Consider the following 17,887-nt stretch of genomic DNA (forward strand, 5'->3'; position numbering starts at 1 on the left):
ATTCTATATTGGGAGTAATCATTCATTTCATTAACATAAACCCCCATACTACAGAATGTAAGCGTTTCCCACATTTGAATGTCCATTGACTTGGGAAAGCTCTGGGGGCAGCAGTGAGAGCATTTCCAAAGAAACCACAAGGTTTCCGAGAAACTGTCATGGCTGTGTCCAATAGGCCTACTAATGAGAGAGAAAAGGAGGGAATCTAGGAAAATAATGATTTTGACAGTTTCATTTAAAAAGTTGGATTATACTTAGTTTCTTAGTTGCATTATACAACAACAATGTGGTTCCTATCTTTGGTAGCCTATATGCCTTTTTTTATTTCATGTCCTTCAGAAGCTATACACACAGGTTAAAAAATATTGCAGAACACGCTGTCAAAAAAACCCATACAGGACCTGAACATTTTTTTCTGAAGAATAGAGGGCAGCCAGGACAGACAAGGGACTCGTGAACAGTCAATCACAAAACATAAAAAACGTTGTGACTTATTCAGGTAGCAACACACACTATTAAGACAATACACTAAAGCATATGCAAACTTTAGGAAAAAAGGGTAATGTTTTATATTAAGCTACTATTTTGTTTTGTGACGACAGCCTATATATATTGGCCTATTTGGAAGCAGCTGTAAGAAGATACTCAGAGTGCAAGAGAGAAACCACGTGTCTTCTTGTAACTCATGGTATTGCAACTACAGATTGCATTGTATCCCTAGAACCAAATATAAATTAAATATAGATTCAGTCAAACAGCTAAAATTACATAAGCAAAAAAAGTATCCTTCTTCTCTGGCTATTTAAAGGGATAGTTCACCCATAAATTAAAATTGTCATAATTTACTCATCACCCTCATGTTGTTCCAAACCTGTGTGAGTTTCTTTCTAATTGAACAAAAAAGAAGATATTTTAAAGAATGCTGGAAACCAGACAGTTGATGGTAGCCATTTACTTCCATAGCAGGAAAAAATATACATGGAAGTCAAAGGCTACCATCAACTGTCTGGTTTCCAGCATTCTTTAAAATATCTATTTTTGTGTTCAACAGTAGAAAGAAACTCATACGCGTTTGGTTTAGAACAACATGAGGGTGAGTAAATGATGAAATGATGACAAAAAAAATATTTTGGGGTGAACTATCCCTTTAAAGTTTGCTATTGTGTTTTTCATTGTTAATTCTGTTAAAAAATTGTCTAAATCATTTTGCAGCACAAACTCTTGGCATAATAGTAGGTTACACTACTTGCAATAAAACAACTCAAAGGCCATTTTTAAAGACTGACCTAAATCCAGTGTCCAATCTGTAAAACAAAAATGCTGCATTAAAAACAACCAAATTAGGGTAAGTTTGGGAACCCAGTGCTGGTCAAACAGGGATGCTTGTTAATAACACTTGTTTTAAGTTTAAATTAAGAGAGAGAAAAAAACAAGAACATGTAAATGACATTGTTAGACTCATTCATGAGTAATCAGACATGAGTCATGTCAGAAGAATAATTAGGATATTATCATTTGTATTTGAAGTCCAGGAAGCTGGCTATATCAAGATTTAAATGAAATCACGCAATGTTTAGCAGTTTTAAGCATCACGCAGTTTTAACTGGAACATAAAGAGTCAAAGCATAACTGGGAGTCAAGCTTTCCACTAGATCACATGATGTCTAGCTCATCAGCAGCAGTATATACAAAGAGCAGTGGGGGCTCACACACAGAGACACAGACAGATGAAAGCTGAAAGAGAGTCTGAACAAACGTGGGTTGCTTTCAGCTGCATTAAATACTGCATAATGCTGCTTAGGAGAGTGAGGAAAGGTAAGACAGATCTATAGCATGCATGGCATAGGCTACACCATCTTATTCTGAGATGTTTGATTTTTGAATGCAAGCATGGGCATGAATTAAAGCTTTTCTTGATGTCTGGGTATTTAATGTAGCCTAATGCAACACCCCTGTATTTAGGAAATCATGCAATGTCATCGCAGTGGTTCCCAAACCTGTCCTGAAGGACCCACAAAACTGCACGTTTTCTTTGTCTCCCTAATCAAAGACGCCTAATTCAACTCATCAGCTCATTAACCCATGTGATAATGAGCTGAATCAGGTGTGTTTGATTAGGGAGACAAAGAAAACGTGCAGTGTTGTGGGTCCTTCAGGACAGGTTTGGGAACCAGTGGACTAGCCTATAGGCGTCGGCAAAACTCTTAAAATATTTCTAAACTGTCCATGCACAACAGACCGTAAACTGGGCGTTTTGTGTATCAGTGTAATGTGTGTTATACTTGTTTACGTTTGTTTCTGGTTAATGTAGGCTAATAATATTACTTTAAAGCCGCAGTCGCAGTCCGTAACTTTTTATGGGTAAAAAATAATTGGTAGCCAAGTCAACAAAATCAGTCTTTTTCTGATTTGGTCAATGTATGAATATGTTTTTGCTATGGGTATCACTGTCAGTCATCTCAATTTCGTGAATGATTCACAAAACAATAATTTAGCAGATTAAAGACGAGCTTCATCATCTTCATTTTCTGGTGCGATCGGCTGATAGCCTAATAACAGCACCTTCGGGTTTTGTCGTCTGTGCAGCTCAGGCGCTTCTGGAATGTAGCACAATTATGTTGTAATGTGCCATTATTCATTATTAAACAAAACGCTTGACTTTAATAATCTGTTTAACTATACGGCATTTCAGAATGTTTAAGCCATATACACCAAGATAGCCTACTAACGGGTGGCAGAACGCGAGCTGCTTCTAGGCTATACTGACTATGGAGTTCCAGCCGGCTACTGTAACAGTTGAAATGATGACGAAACCGTGTTGTGTTTGGGGTTGCGCTGCCAGATATAGGCTACAGCAACAGGTGTAGGGTTTTATAGATTTCCTGTGGAAATTATAGCGAATTTATTATAGCAAAATTAGACTATTATAGCGAGTGGACGTCACGTCCTGTCGTCAAAAGTAGTGCTAAAAGTAGGACATCTTAATGATCCCCTAAATTATAGCCTATGATTCATCCAACGTTTAGCCTACCTTTCTGCTGCCAACCCTGCTTGCCCTTCAACTCTGCTTCGTGTATTCTCAAAACGGTCCATCTACAAAATCATAGCAGAGCATTTATCTTCAGCCGGGGAAATTCGAGACTAATATTAGTGACTTTTGAAGATCTGCAGACTCATTGCCAGTCACTGCCTGAAGTAAAAGAGGGCTGCCAACTGCATCATTGACTCACGCAATTGTCACTTTTCACACGCTCTCACGCCACACATCCATTTTCTCACGCAACTTACCGAAATGTAACTTAGTTATATTCCTCATACATAATATCGACAAATCAAGTGTTTTTCAACCTCGCAAAGAGGTCAATAGGCTATAACCGCTGGAGAACAATTAGTCACATAACATTTACCTCAGGAAAGCCATTTAATGACCATGATATTAGCACGTTATTTTGGCTAGAAAAAAGAGCTATAGAATAGAGTAGCTAATAGCTATTTGCTAATTATGTGTAGGCCTATTATATTACATATGCATTATATTTTTACTTGTATCATTAAATACAGTTGTTGTTATTATGATAAAAAACGTATTATATTTAATTTGATTTTTTTTATTAAATTTTTACTCCCGACGGGGGTCTCCCTTCCAAGCAATTTACAAGCGTTGCCATAGGAATGCTTCGGCTTTTGCCACCCGGAAGAACGTCTATTACTGTTGTGACGTCACGGTGAATTGTCGTATTAACGTGTGTATGTCAGGTTAAATTTTTTTTTTATATATATTAAATAAGGTTTAGATGTCTGAGTGAAAATGTAATTATCATTAAAATGATTACTGTAACTGCCCTACAATAAGCTTTATAGCCATTTCTGTCAAGATCATATTTTTAAAACACAGTTGAGCTGTGACGTCAGAAGAGGGAGACGTGCCAACAAAGTTCTATTTAAGTATGGAGAGTTTTGAGTCTGAGGAGATCCAAAATCCCCCTCAAACCTACGATGGCCACAGCCATACAATGTTGAGCCTCCCAGGCGTGAGACAGACGAGGAGCCAAACAGAAATTTAAATATTCCCTCTCCTGAGTCGCCGGACGGTTTGCCAGAATCTCTTCGAGGCCAGCCGATAGTCCTTTTCCATGGCCTCACCGAACTCCTCCCAGGCCCGAGTCTTTGCCTCCACAACCACCCGGGCTGCAGTTAGCTTGGCCTGCCGGTACTGTCAGCTGCCTCAGGAGTCCCACAAGCCAACCAGGCCAGATAGGACTCCTTCTTCAGCTTGACGGCATCCTTTACTTCCGGTGTCCACCACCGGGTTCGGGGATTGCCGCCTCGACAGGCACCGGAGACCTTACGGCCACAGTTCCGAGCGGCCGCTTCGACAATGGAGGTGGAGAACATGGTCCACTCGGACTCAATATCTCCAGCCTCCCTCGGGATCCGGTCGAAGCTCCGCCGGAGGTGGGAGTTGAAGATCTCTCTGACAGGAGACTCGGCCAAACGTTCCCAGCAGACCCTTACAGTACGCTTAGGTCTGCCGAGTCAGTCCAGCTTCCTCTTCCGCCATCGGATCCAACCCACCACTGTAAGCCTATTTAATTCTTAATAAAGAATGCTAAAACACAAATGCTGCCGACTAACATCGGTTAGCAAGTCCTGATCAATGTTTTAAATTTCGATCATTTAGTTTAATTTGATTTATTTCACTGTTATATTTCAGTTAATAAATCTGCTGCAAAATTTTAATCACACGAAGTAGGCCTATAAGACACATAACCTATTGACATGCATAGCCTTTCTAAATTATAGAAAATTTGGACACACAATGTTAACGTTTAGCCTACTTTGCTTACATTTTATGCAATAATAGAAGCCTACATATGTTTCAATTCTAAAGTTGTAATGTAATTTCAGTATTGTGATTATGAATTCGTTTAACTACAATGTTTCACTTGAATTTATCTGCTATGGCGCGGCGGCAGATTACACAATAGAGAGAATAAACTGACACTTTTCAAAGTCTGTGATTGTAGCTTACTCTTACCGGTAAAGGGCAGCAAATACACACCCGCGGGAACGGCAGCGGTAAAATAATTATTCTGATAACTTCAGTTGCACAACTTAACTTAAGTTTTCCACAAACTCTGAAGGCTGGAACTCATGGATAATCTAATAAGTCATTGCACGTTGAGAGGGCTCTGCCTAAAACCGACCCAGGCGCAATCTGAGACGGGACAGTTAAAATCGGAGCCAGGAGGCCACGATGAGAGAGGCGAATACACTTGCATGGTTCGTCCAAACTCTCCAATGGAGGGCCTGGCATCCAGGGACGAGCAAAGGAATCAGGAACTGCTGCTGGGAGCCTGAAAATTAGAGTACTTGGCCGTCAAATTCAGGTCTATCCGTTTGCGTTGCCCCGAGCGAACCGTTGGACTAGTCCTAGGACTCCAGTCTCTGCAAGGGGGTTCCATAGGCGACGGCTCACTTCATTGCACCTCACGGGGCGCTATAGAGAAGATGAGTGTGTACGAGCTGAAGGTGGTTGCAGCTCGGCCCTAGACCTGCGTGGGATGAGCTGGCGAAAAACCGCAGACTGCTGTTTCACTGACTGAAACTTCTCTACCACACCAGTAACAGACTCTCCAAATAGGCCGTTCTTAGACATGGGGGCATCTAACAGGAAAGTTTGATCCTTTTCTTTGATGTCAGTAAGAGTAAGCCAAAGATGGTGGGTGCTCTACTGACACCATTCCCGCCATGGACCTGCCTATTGTCCGGGCCGTAGGTCAGAGTCAGGCCCTCTCCCTTGTCAAGCTCCCTAAGCAAGTCTTCTTGATAAGCTTAGAACACGGCCAAAGAATGAAGAGTGGCTGCCGCCAGTCCAGCGGCCATTAAAGATTTCCAGACTAAAGTAGAAATAATCCTACGTCTTGGATGCCAGCAGGGGCCGTGACTTCTAATTCGGGGCTAAAGCGCGAGATTGGCAGCAAGAGTCTCTTCCACGACCGGCATCACAGAGTAAACGTGCGCCGCCATATTGGAAAGAGTGGCAAAGTCAGCGGCAGTTAGGGATGGGAATTGATAAGGATTTAACGATTCCGATTCCATTATCGATATTGCTTATCGATCCGATTCCTTATCGATTCTCTTATCGATTCTCATTGGGTGAGGGAATAAGAACAAATTTGTTTGTTTGTATTAACTCGCTTTAATATCTGATCAGAAGACACAGCACAGAGCACATACACAAATTATGTGTAGCAACCTCAGAACAAACCTAAAAGTAGGTGAGCTACTTCTCAAAGGAAAGTCCAGGGACCTATAGCCTAGGGCAGTGTTTCTCAACCAGTATGCCATGGCACGCTAGTGTGTGCCTTGAAAGATTATCAAGAAGATTATCAAGAAGAGTGCCTTAGTGCCTTCGCATTCATTGGTCCAGACAAAAAAACTAAAAAAAATGTATGTGCCATAAAAACGAAAAACACAGACTGAAAACAGTCAAGGAAGAGCTTGTGCCTTTTGGAATATTAACAGTGCTCATTTGGATTCAACCTGAAACAAAACATGTGTGCGCTAGTGAGTGAGCGAGAGTGTGTGCGCTAGTGAGTGAGCGAGAGTGTGTGAGTGAGCGCGAGATAGTTTGTGTGTGTGTGAGTGAGCGCGAGAGAGTGCGTGTGTGAGCGCGAGAGAGTGTGTATGTGCACTTATGAGTGAGCGAGAGAGCGTGTGAGCGCTAGTGAGTGAGTGTATATGTGCGCGCGCGTGTGTGTGAGTGAACGTGTGCGTTTGTGTGAGTGAGTGAGCGCGAGTGTGTGTGTGTGCAGTGAGTGCGTGTGTGCGAGTGAATGTGTGTGAGACGGCACGCGATGGCTGGTCGGAAAGCAACATGGCGTCCTGTTAAATGCCTCATTATACTTCTGCGTTGAACTTCTGCCTCTGCCATGTTTGCCGCGTTCTGAATCAAATCAACGCAGCGCGTGTGTGACGTCATGACACATTTGCAACGAGCGGAACCGATACGCGGAATCGATACGCAGGCATGCTAACGGTTCCAAGGAATCGATTCACTGGGCACCGGTTCTGAAGAAGAATCGGTTCTCGGTTCCCATCCCTAGCGGCAGTGGGATTAAAACGCCGAAAAGGGCTGTTTCCAAGACATCGAAACCTCATGGTGGAGGTCTTGGAAGAAGGGGAAAGGCTTACGTGGCTGGGCTTGGGAGCGCCTGGTCAAAAATTGGTTGCCCAGTTTTGACTGGGCCTGATTTTGAGTTGGCTCGCAATCCCATTCTAGCCCCAGCTTGTTGCACGTGTAACCACATCCAATAACTCGTTATACGATAGGGAAGTGTGTTTCTCCTGTCCGCTTGGAGGGAAAGAACTCCACAAATCACCCATGAGCTCGTCAGAATCGGAGGACGCTGTAGACAACACATCATCATCAAACCTTCCACAACCGAAATAAATAGAATTACGAGCTTCAGGGGTAGCCCGCAAATCAATATTGACAAAAACAACGGGGTCCACGCAGTCTAACGCTTGCAAGTGGCTGCCGTGAATACGGTTTATGTGCTATTAGTAGTGTATGTGTTTTGCCCCAAACTAAACTAGTCTTGCAGTCAATTCTAAAGATTTCCTTGGTCATGTCAATCACAGGAAATTGCCTATAACACACACAAAAAAGACTAACCCCTAACCCCACGCTAAACAATTGCAAAACTTAACCTTGTGCTGCGTTCACGCTATGTCGTAATTACCGTAAATAAAGCTCTGTATGCTTTTGAATCACTCTCGCGGTACATTAAAGCCATACTCAGATCGGTCTGCACAGTGCTGCTTCAAGTCGAACACACCTTAAATCTGCAGTGGTCAGGTGGTACAGCGGCCACATGGTACAAGTCGTAACTCTCAGAAAATTACGAGTTTACACGTTGTAATTACAAGCTCTTGAAGGCTTTTTACAGCTCAGAATCGTTACGGTAATTACGACATTTTTAGTATAGTATGGTAGCACATTCTGACAGATTAACCACCATTGGGACACTTACACCCCAAATTCAGACAAAGGGATTTATTTCTTTGAAGAATTTACAATTTGTACATTCACTGTTGTGTACTCTTTGCTTTCAGATGAAGACCTTGAAATTTGTGAAGAAATCAGAAGTGATGATGGCATAGCTGATGAAGATCCCAAAGCACAATGTCAGGAAAAAAAACACAAACTCAAAATACCCCAAACAAATCAACTGAAAAACTTTACGAAACTCAAGAAGAATTTCAAATCTGAAGATGCTCTCAGCCCCGAAACACACTTAGGTAAAATAGCAGATTGTGTTTTTTAACGTGTGATCTTGGTATCTACATTGCTACATGTTCCATTTATAAAATTACAAGTTAGTGAAGCTCAGTTTGGATTTTTATTTACAGATCATTAGCACTATATAAACACCCTATTCTGTTTGTAGATTGCACTATTGTGTTGTGGTTCTAATTACCTTGTCAGTCTCTGCCTATATAAGCCTGGCTCATTCTGTCATTCATTGTGAAGTCTTGTATGTGTCCCCACTGCATTTCTGAGCGCTCTGTCTTTGGTTTTCATGTTTATGGTTTTGACTTTCTGCCTGTTTTTGTTTTGTTTTGTTTTTTTGGTTGTCCCTGTTTGCCTGTGCCCTGTTATTGTTTGGACTGTTTATTGGATTACATCTTTGGAGTGCCCTTTAATAAAATACTGCATTTGGATCCTCAACCTTGTGTCTTAGAGCAGTGGATGACAGAATGAACCAGGCTTAGATAGGCAGAGACTGACAATGTAATGAGAACCAGCTGAGAACAATCAAGCATGATGAGAACGGGCAGTGAGTTCTGGTATTTGTAGTTTGTGAGGGAATGACAATAGTCTAGGGTGGAGTGCCCTCTATCAAGTGCACTCCAGCTTGTGATCGTGACAATTGTACTGGGCAGACAGAAGTCATAGGAGCAAACAGGTTCATGCTTTTGAAAAGCTCCAGTTATACTTGGAAGTTGGATTTGAACAGAAATACCTAGCAGTACACCAGCATATTGCTCATTAGCATCATAAAATGCTGCTAATATTGCACTGTTGTGGTACCTCGTTCAGTAACTATGTAGCGCTAACAGGAGGGTTGGGGTGCCAGTGATATGCAGTGGAGCCACTTCGTCAAGCTGAAGTGAAGTCTATTAAAGAGTCGATAAATTAACGATATATTTAATTAGAGCTTGTAATTTAGAGAAAATTAAGCAAGTTTCTTATCTGTTAATTTCTGATTTACACTTTAGTTGTGGACCTTGATGCCTTTGAAGGCATAGGAGATACCCCTGATGATCTTGAAGAGAAAATACAGACACATGCGATCAAAATGAAAATGAAAATTCTTGACTTCATGAAATGGCAGAAGAATTCAAAATCCCACGAAACTCCATCAGGTAACAGACAATCTTTTCATGTATTCAAAATTAAAGGAACTATTTTAAAACTGGGTTATAGAAACCCAATAGTATATAAAAAAAAAATAATCTTTTTTATAAAAAATGTATACATTTTATGTTCATTTCTCATTCAATATTTTTCTCTGAGAGTTTAAACAGATTTTTATGAAAATATACAGCTGCTAAATATATATTTGAGTAGGGGTCATATTAAAAGTCTGTGGCATCAAAGAGAAAAGCCCAGCTATACCACGCACAAGGGACTTAGAAGGAACAGAGGGTTAATTTTCAGAAAAGGTGAATATAACAGAATTGTCTTCTCACATACTGCAGTGGATCTGGATCTGGATTTTAATGGAAACCTTGAACAGAACCGTCTGGATAAAGCACAGCAGCAGCTTGTGAAAGCTGAGGAACGTCTCTTCGGTTCAAATGAAGTGGCCAGGACAGAAGAAGTGGAGGACAAGCTGCAGACAGACTATGAGATCTTTATTTTGCGACTGAAGATGGCCATTCATGATTCTTTCAATGAGGACAATCCGGAGACACTCAAGAGTGCTCTGACTTCAATACTTCGAGAGGAGGAACAAGACAGACGCTGGGCGGAAGTGGCTGTGGATCAGCGTCCAATATGGAGGCCCACAGAGTGCAGAAAGATGCATGACAGTCTACTCCAGAAGGTCGTGGAGAAACGAATGAAGACTGCAGATAAACAGGAGAATAAAGTAGACAAGCTGTCTACCTCCTTGAAGAGAGAGGTGTGTCAAATGGGCAAACAATTACAAAAAGACCTGCTTAGAGTGGTCCGAAATCTGAAAGAATGTTATCCACCAGACTTTGACATCTGCAGAACGTATGCTCAACTCTACCATCAAACCTTCTCCACCAGACTCCAAGAGCTCGCCAGATCCAGTGTTGATTTTGAGGATTGCCTCTATATATTGAGTTGGATTGTCAATTACTACCCAAAGTAAGTGCCCATTAGCATTTTCTAAATCATGACCTATTACTTCCTAAATTATTCAACATTTTCAGACACAGTGACAGAAATGTTAATATTCTTCAATATGTTTTTACTTAGAGATGTACTGAAGCATAAAGAACTAGAGGAGCACATCAACAGTTCATCGATTGGACCTTTGTTACCTGAAGAAGATCTTAAGAGATTAGAGGAACAGTACTTCGCATACAAAGAGGTCATTCAGTACATGACTAATGTTATTAGAAAATGGTTAAATCAATAGTAAACTTATTTCAGAATAACACAATTGCATAATCTAACAGATTCGTATACAACCACATTTCCAGAAAAGTCGGGACATTTTGTAAAATAACGTCAAATCAAGAATCTGTGATTTGTTAATTCTCTTGAACCTTTATTTAACTGACAAAAGTACAAAGAAAATATTTTTCAATGGTTTCACTGACCAACTTAATTGTATTTTGTAAATATAAACGCATAGATTTTTGATGGCTGCAACACACTGCAACAAAGTTGTCACATCAACTTTTACCACTGTGTTACATGCACCACACCACAATGACTTGAGGCTGCCTATCAAATCAATTCATCCTGTTGTCAGGAGTAGCACAAATGCATGTACATCAGAAAGAACAAGGCATCCATTTACTGTAGGCGATTCACCACTATATGCAATGTGGAGCATCCAGTTTAGGCACCTTCAATAATTATAATGTGTTCTGTTTCCTTTTGACCGAAAGAACATCTGGTGTAGATACGTTATTAGTTCTTATTACTCTCATATAATTTACAGCTTTAGTTTATAGCCTAATTCATGTTGCTTATTTTCTCTCATTAGAATGAGATCAGAAAGTGGTTATCCAATGCTCTTGAGACAGAAGTGAAAAAATGGAGTGATGGCTTCGATCCAGAGATCATGGATGGATACTACTTCAGTAACCTTGCTGTAGATGTTTTACAAGTAGGTTATAGGATCTACTCACTCTAACCATCATCTTAACTTAGTTATGCATGTTGGGATCATCAAACAGAGTCAGACCTATTTCCAAAAAAAAAAAAAAAAGTCTTTATGTGGTTAGCCATTGAAGTGTAACCATTTTTGTTTCATAGCTTATTGATGCGACTGTGAGAGAGGTCAACACACTTTTGGGCTGTGAGAGTAAAGCCAGGAGTCTTCTATGCCAGCTGCACAGCTTTCTTCTGAGGTAGATAATCAGTCACTATCTCTGTCACATTTTCATGCATTAAAATAAGACTGACATGCTCTCTCCTTTTTTTCAATGGCAGCTATATGGCAAGTCTAGAGGAACTTCTTAAAAGAAAACAAGAAAACATTCCTAAAACTCTCAGTGCTAGTCTCAATAATATTTACCTGTTTAGGTGAGTTTAATTTATAATTTTTCTACCTTACTGTAGCAATTGTAAAATATGTATAGCCTATATTTAAAGGTGCAGTAAGCAATTTCATGAGAAACGCTGTTGAAAATTTAAACCAACTCCTAAATGTTCTAGATGTCTGTTCTGTATATGTGCTGAAAAATGTACGTATTGCTGGCTGTGTAAATAGGAGAAAATATAAAATGGCTTCATTGAACTGATTCACGGAGCACCAAAACACTCTTGTAGTCAATCAGCAATAGGGTGTGTATACAGTCATGATGGGGGAGGAGAGAAGGTGAGCAAGCGTAGAAAGACTATAGGAAGATAGATGGCTGAGATATTACCTAAGAGGACAAGGTCAAAAGAATATAATTGCAAGAAGAAGGGTTACGATCAGGCAAGAGCTAGGACCTGCTTTAATATTGGAAAAGCTTTTCAGAGCTGGGGAGATGTTAGAGAGCGGGAAGGCATACAAATGGATGCTGAGGTTGCTTGATACTTGAGCAACAATGTTTTTTTGCTGTTTCACAGAAGATATTCTGTTGATATTTAATCACAGCTGATTCATCCATACTTGCGCGAGCTGTCTTATTTGGAAGCTGTTAGTGGTTGCCTGTGCTGTATTTTTTGTTTGTTATATTGGCGGTGGAGCAATAAGGGGTGAGGGGTGTTCCTTTTGTTTGGGTGTTGATTTCAAATGGTGCATTCAAGTCATGTCGGAAAGATCATATTTACGAGTTGAACGTACATGAACGCCACCAAAAAGTTGTTAATACCAGTGGGAGGCCCGATCTGAACGAAAGATGACTGAGTTCGATCGGTTTCCGATTCCGAGTCACGGGCTGGTGGACGTAGGAGCGATGAAACATCAATTTGAGTAGCACCGAGTAGCACCCTGTGTTTCACAAAAATAGTTTGCTGCTCCTTTAATTGACAATAGTATAATGTCTTATATTACTCATTTTTTAATTTTTATATAATTTTTATTTTATACTTTATGTAAACCATAGCTCTCTTTTAACCGGAAACATGCAGTCTACTGTCAGTATTTAAAAAAAAATAATAATAATTATAGCAACCGTTATTTCTCTATATCCTCAGGGATTATGGACAAAGACCAGAGCATCTTTTCTCAGAAGATACTAGAAAGGCTTGTCTGTCCACATTAGCAGACCTCAAAAAAATCTGTCACAAATACTTCCTCAGTCTGATTCACACAGACCTGAAGGTTAGTAAAGAAGAAAAAACTCATGAGAGTACTTTTTTTACCACACTGCCCTAATCATTATTTGTACATGTCCTTACTGGGTAAATAGCATTGAGCTTTTCTTCCATGTTTGTGATGCTTCTTTACAATTAATATCTTGCATTATGGAAATAACCAGACTTGTTTATCTGTACAGCCGCTGTACCGTAAGCTGTGGACTCAATCCTGGTTTGCTGGACATTGTGAGGTTGTGGAGGAGCTGATGAAGGCGCTGGAGAATAACATAGATCAATTCAAAGAGCTAAAGCCGGTCTGCCGAGAGGTCAGAATCCCTTTTGCAGCAAATATTGTTTCTGACAGTCCTATAACATGATGTAAATAGACATATAATCTTACAGTGTTCACTCATTTGGTGATTAAGATACAGTTATAGATACTGTATATATTTGAAGATTGTGTGTCTGTATGTGTGTATAGGAACTGCTGGCCGAACTGCATGTAGAAGTAATGGTTGAGTATGTGAGACGAATGATGAAGAGAAAACTAAAACTGAAGAACAAAGAACAGCAAGAGGCAGCTGCTGAGTTCATCTGCCACGACAACAGTCAAATCTGCTCTGTGTTTGCCAAAGTGGTAAGATCACATCCAGACCCACACATGCTGCATATAATACACATACATGCATGCATCCAAAGCATGCGCAATCCGGATTATCATCCACATTCAAATAGAGCAAGCGCAAATTACAAATCAAAATTTAGAAAAAAATTACTTTTGACTCTATTCTGGAACCATTTAGGAAAACGCTGGAATTCCTAGCTAATAGTGACACATGTGGTTTTCATTATTAATAAAATAATGAAAATTCAGTACATATGAAGGCGCTATATAAATGCTTCATTCTATTATTTATTTTAGATCCTCCAATTTCTCTCCTTTACATTTCTGTTCTCTGAATTGTAAATCGATAGTGCACTGGATGATAAAAGTAACACACGCAACAACAAAAAAACAAACATATATACTATGTATATATATATATATATATATATATATATATATATATATATATATATATATATATATATATATATATATATATATAATATTTATGCGCCATTATTCGAGTACATTAACATTTCAAAAAAAGGCAAACAGATTAAACTACAATGTTAGATTTGGTGGTGATTATAGCAGATAAATGTGCAAATAATTTAGAGTTAATTGATTTGTTTTTTGTAAATATGTAGACTATTTTTCATGTGTTTTTATCACAGTTTCCAAGTGTTTGCATTGGAAACCATAAAATAATAATTAAAGGCTTCGAGTGTTGTATGGTTCATTTGTTCAAATTATTTGAAATAATTTAAAACAAGTGAAGTACCATTCTCTTCTCTAGGGATCCAAAGAGGAATGGCTCTGTCAAATACTGCCCAAATTATCAGAGATTCTGAAACTGCAGGATCTTGGGAGTTTGCAAATTGAGATAGTTATTCTGGCAAGAGACTATCCTGACATTAGGTGAGTCTGTTAGATGTGAGCAGGCAAGATGCAGTTATTTAACCTGAATGGGAAAGAAACCATAGCAAGATATCTTATTTTCACATCTCATTCTTTATACAAATAACTATTTACAACATACATTTTTAGTAATAATGTCATTAGCAAAATGAAAGAGAAACAATCAATCTTCCAGTGTTTGTCTTTTTTATCAGTTATCCTTGTTGTCACTCTCATCTAGTGAGCAGCATGTTCTTGCTGTCCTGAACCTGAAGACCAACCTTTCAAGCTCAGATTTGCGTAAGATCAAAGGGTGTCTGAGTGAAAACAGAGTCGCACTGGACACGGAGTCCTTCCCTTCCTTCTTCTCTAAAGTACTTGTCAAACGAAAAATCATCTGAATGTCATGTGTTACATCCATAGCCAATGTTAAACGTACTTGTCAAACGAAAAATCATCCGAATGTCATGTGTTACATCCATAGCAGATGTTAATCAAGTACATAATCAGTATTATGTTATTTAATATTTATTATTAGAGCTCAGTGATGTTATTCTGTTAGTTTATCTCAACTGAACTACACTGTTTACACAGATACACACTCATGGTACGTTCTCCTCCCAGTCTAGCGGTCAGGAGGAGAAGTAACAAAGGAAAAGAAAATAACATATGATAATAAAAAAAAGTAACGTAGAGATGTAAAAATACGTGGAGAACACACTTCAGCCTCAGAGTGAAAACATAGCACAACTTTAAGGAAAAGGAAAAGTATTTATTAATATAAAAAATGTGTGTATATATAAATATAAATATATATATATATATATATATATATATATAGTGTGTGTGCATGGTCTAAAATAATAAACAAAACAGAAGCTAACTAAAGGTTTAAGGGAGCTACCCTGTACAAAAAAACAAAGATGAAAATCAACACAAACTTCCCTGAGCTTCCTCTCTAACCAAAAACAGGAGGAAAATATAATATACAAAATAAAAAGGCACCCTCTCCCTACATTTCCCAGATAATCATAAATAAGTGAACAAAGGAATTTATACAATACCTTTTAATTACCCACAGGTTTAATCAGCCGTATTTTACAATACGATCAAACATCGCAAGGTGTTCATGGATGTGTTGATGATTTGAGAGCAGTGAGTTTGTGTAATCAGTTCTAAAATCACAATGGTAAAATAAAATGTCAAAAGGTAAAAGGTATATATTTATTTCTGTGTACTGTGTTTTAGTTTTAACGCGCCCTGGTATACAAGCGCCTACCCCAAGAAGTATAGGGAGAGCGGCTAAAATAGCATCATCCCTTATAGTAGTGCCTCTTAAGGCATAATAGCATATATATGTAATATAGATATATATGAGGGGTAATAGCATGCTCATGGGACACATTGTCAGTGAGTGATGCTTAAACATTGAAGTGACCTGGGCCGCAGCGCGGGGCAGGAACACTTATACATATTAACATTGAAGTGACCTGGGCCGCAGCGCGGGGCAGGAACACTTATACATATTAAACATTGAAGTGACCTGGGCCGCAGCGCGGGGCAGGAACACTTATACATAGTCTTCTAGACCGAGAGCAACGCAGGAACCTCTAGGTTATAGAACCTAATAAATGTAGACGGGGAGGCCCAGCCTGCCGCCATACAGATATCTTGTAACGAGATTCCGCTATACCAAGCCCATGAAGAGGCCATGCCTCTCGTGGAATGTGCTCTGATGCCCAAAGGGCATTCCAAACCTCTAGATGCGTAGGCTAGCGCAATGGCGTCCACTACCCATCGAGACAGACTCTGTTTCGTTGCGGCTCGCCCTTTGGAGCGCCCGCTGAACGAAACAAAGAGCTGCTCCGTCTGTCAAAAAACAGCGGAGCGGGACACGTAAGCTCTTAATGCCCTACCGGGCAAAGGGAGCTATTTCCGTCCTCTGAGGCCGGCAGGGCCGACAGGGAGATGACCTGAGCCCTGAACGCTGTGTTGAGGGACTTAGGCATGTACCCATGCTTCGGTTTCAATACGACTTCAATCTTCCAGTGTTTGTCTTTTTTATCAGTTATCCTTGTTGTCACTCTCATCTAGTGAGCAGCATGTTCTTGCTGTCCTGAACCTGAAGACCAACCTTTCAAGCTCAGATTTGCGTAAGATCAAAGGGTGTCTGAGTGAAAACAGAGGCGCACTGGACACGGAGTCCTTCCCTTCCTTCTTCTCTAAAGTACTTGTCAAACGAAAAATCATCTGAATGTCATGTGTTACATCCATAGCCAATGTTAAACGTACTTGTCAAACGAAAAATCATCCGAATGTCATGTGTTACATCCATAGCAGATGTTAATCAAGTACATAATCAGTATTATGTTATTTAATATTTATTATTAGAGCTCAGTGATGTTATTCTGTTAGTTTATCTCAACTGAATTACACTGTTTACACAGATACACACTCATGGTACGTTCTCCTCCCAGTCTAGCGGTCAGGAGGAGAAGTAACAAAGGAAAAGAAAATAACATATGATAATAAAAAAAAGTAACGTAGAGATGTAAAAATACGTGGAGAACACACTTCAGCCTCAGAGTGAAAACATAGCACAACTTTAAGGAAAAGGAAAAGTATTTATTAATATAAAAAATGTGTGTATATATAAATATAAATATATATATATATATATATATATATATAGTGTGTGTGCATGGTCTAAAATAATAAACAAAACAGAAGCTAACTAAAGGTTTAAGGGAGCTACCCTGTACAAAAAAACAAAGATGAAAATCAACACAAACTTCCCTGAGCTTCCTCTCTAACCAAAAACAGGAGGAAAATATAATATACAAAATAAAAAGGCACCCTCTCCCTACATTTCCCAGATAATCATAAATAAGTGAACAAAGGAATTTATACAATACCTTTTAATTACCCACAGGTTTAATCAGCCGTATTTTACAATACGATCAAACATCGCAAGGTGTTCATGGATGTGTTGATGATTTGAGAGCAGTGAGTTTGTGTAATCAGTTCTAAAATCACAATGGTAAAATAAAATGTCAAAAGGTAAAAGGTATATATTTATTTCTGTGTACTGTGTTTTAGTTTTAACGCGCCCTGGTATACAAGCGCCTACCCCAAGAAGTATAGGGAGAGCGGCTAAAATAGCATCATCCCTTATAGTAGTGCCTCTTAAGGCATAATAGCATATATATGTAATATAGATATATATGAGGGGTAATAGCATGCTCATGGGACACATTGTCAGTGAGTGATGCTTAAACATTGAAGTGACCTGGGCCGCAGCGCGGGGCAGGAACACTTATACATATTAACATTGAAGTGACCTGGGCCGCAGCGCGGGGCAGGAACACTTATACATATTA

The 17,887-nt window shown here is 39.4% G+C and overlaps 1 protein-coding gene across 3 annotated transcripts; it reads left to right on the forward strand.

Moving 5' to 3' along the window:
- Positions 1-1,689: 1,689 nt before the first annotated feature.
- tnfaip2a (tumor necrosis factor, alpha-induced protein 2a) lies at positions 1,690-17,381 on the forward strand. Of its 3 annotated transcripts, XR_013800668.1 has the most exons (15): positions 1,690-1,815; positions 8,122-8,307; positions 9,289-9,435; positions 9,772-10,408; positions 10,520-10,634; positions 11,259-11,381; positions 11,531-11,625; positions 11,708-11,800; positions 12,902-13,028; positions 13,204-13,329; positions 13,485-13,640; positions 14,407-14,528; positions 14,749-14,935; positions 16,848-17,128; positions 17,200-17,381. XR_013800668.1 is itself a non-coding variant. In XM_079639678.1 (14 exons), coding segments are annotated over exons 1-14 (2,175 nt in total). In that variant the 5' UTR covers positions 1,690-1,727; the 3' UTR covers positions 14,970-15,057. The 3 variants fall into 3 exon arrangements, 2 of the variants coding, with proteins under 2 accessions (XP_079495804.1, XP_079495803.1); XM_079639678.1 differs by lacking the exons at positions 16,848-17,128; positions 17,200-17,381 and adding an exon at positions 14,968-15,057 and having other exon boundaries at positions 14,749-14,906; XM_079639677.1 differs by lacking the exons at positions 16,848-17,128; positions 17,200-17,381 and having other exon boundaries at positions 14,749-15,050.
- Positions 17,382-17,887: the final 506 nt, after the last annotated feature.

The sequence above is a fragment of the Phoxinus phoxinus genome (genome assembly GCF_949152265.1).
Source record: "Phoxinus phoxinus genome assembly, chromosome: 16".
In the NCBI taxonomy this organism is placed as follows: domain Eukaryota; kingdom Metazoa; phylum Chordata; class Actinopteri; order Cypriniformes; family Leuciscidae; genus Phoxinus; species Phoxinus phoxinus.

Coding starts and splice junctions, on each gene's coding strand:
- tnfaip2a (XM_079639678.1), top strand. CDS start 1,728: ATGAAAGCTGAAAGAGAGTCTGAACAAACGTGGGTTGCTTTCAGCTGC. Junction 9,436..9,771: donor ATCCCACGAAACTCCATCAG/GTAACAGACAAT, acceptor CACATACTGCAG/TGGATCTGGATCTGGATTTT. Junction 11,801..12,901: donor AATAATATTTACCTGTTTAG/GTGAGTTTAATT, acceptor CTATATCCTCAG/GGATTATGGACAAAGACCAG.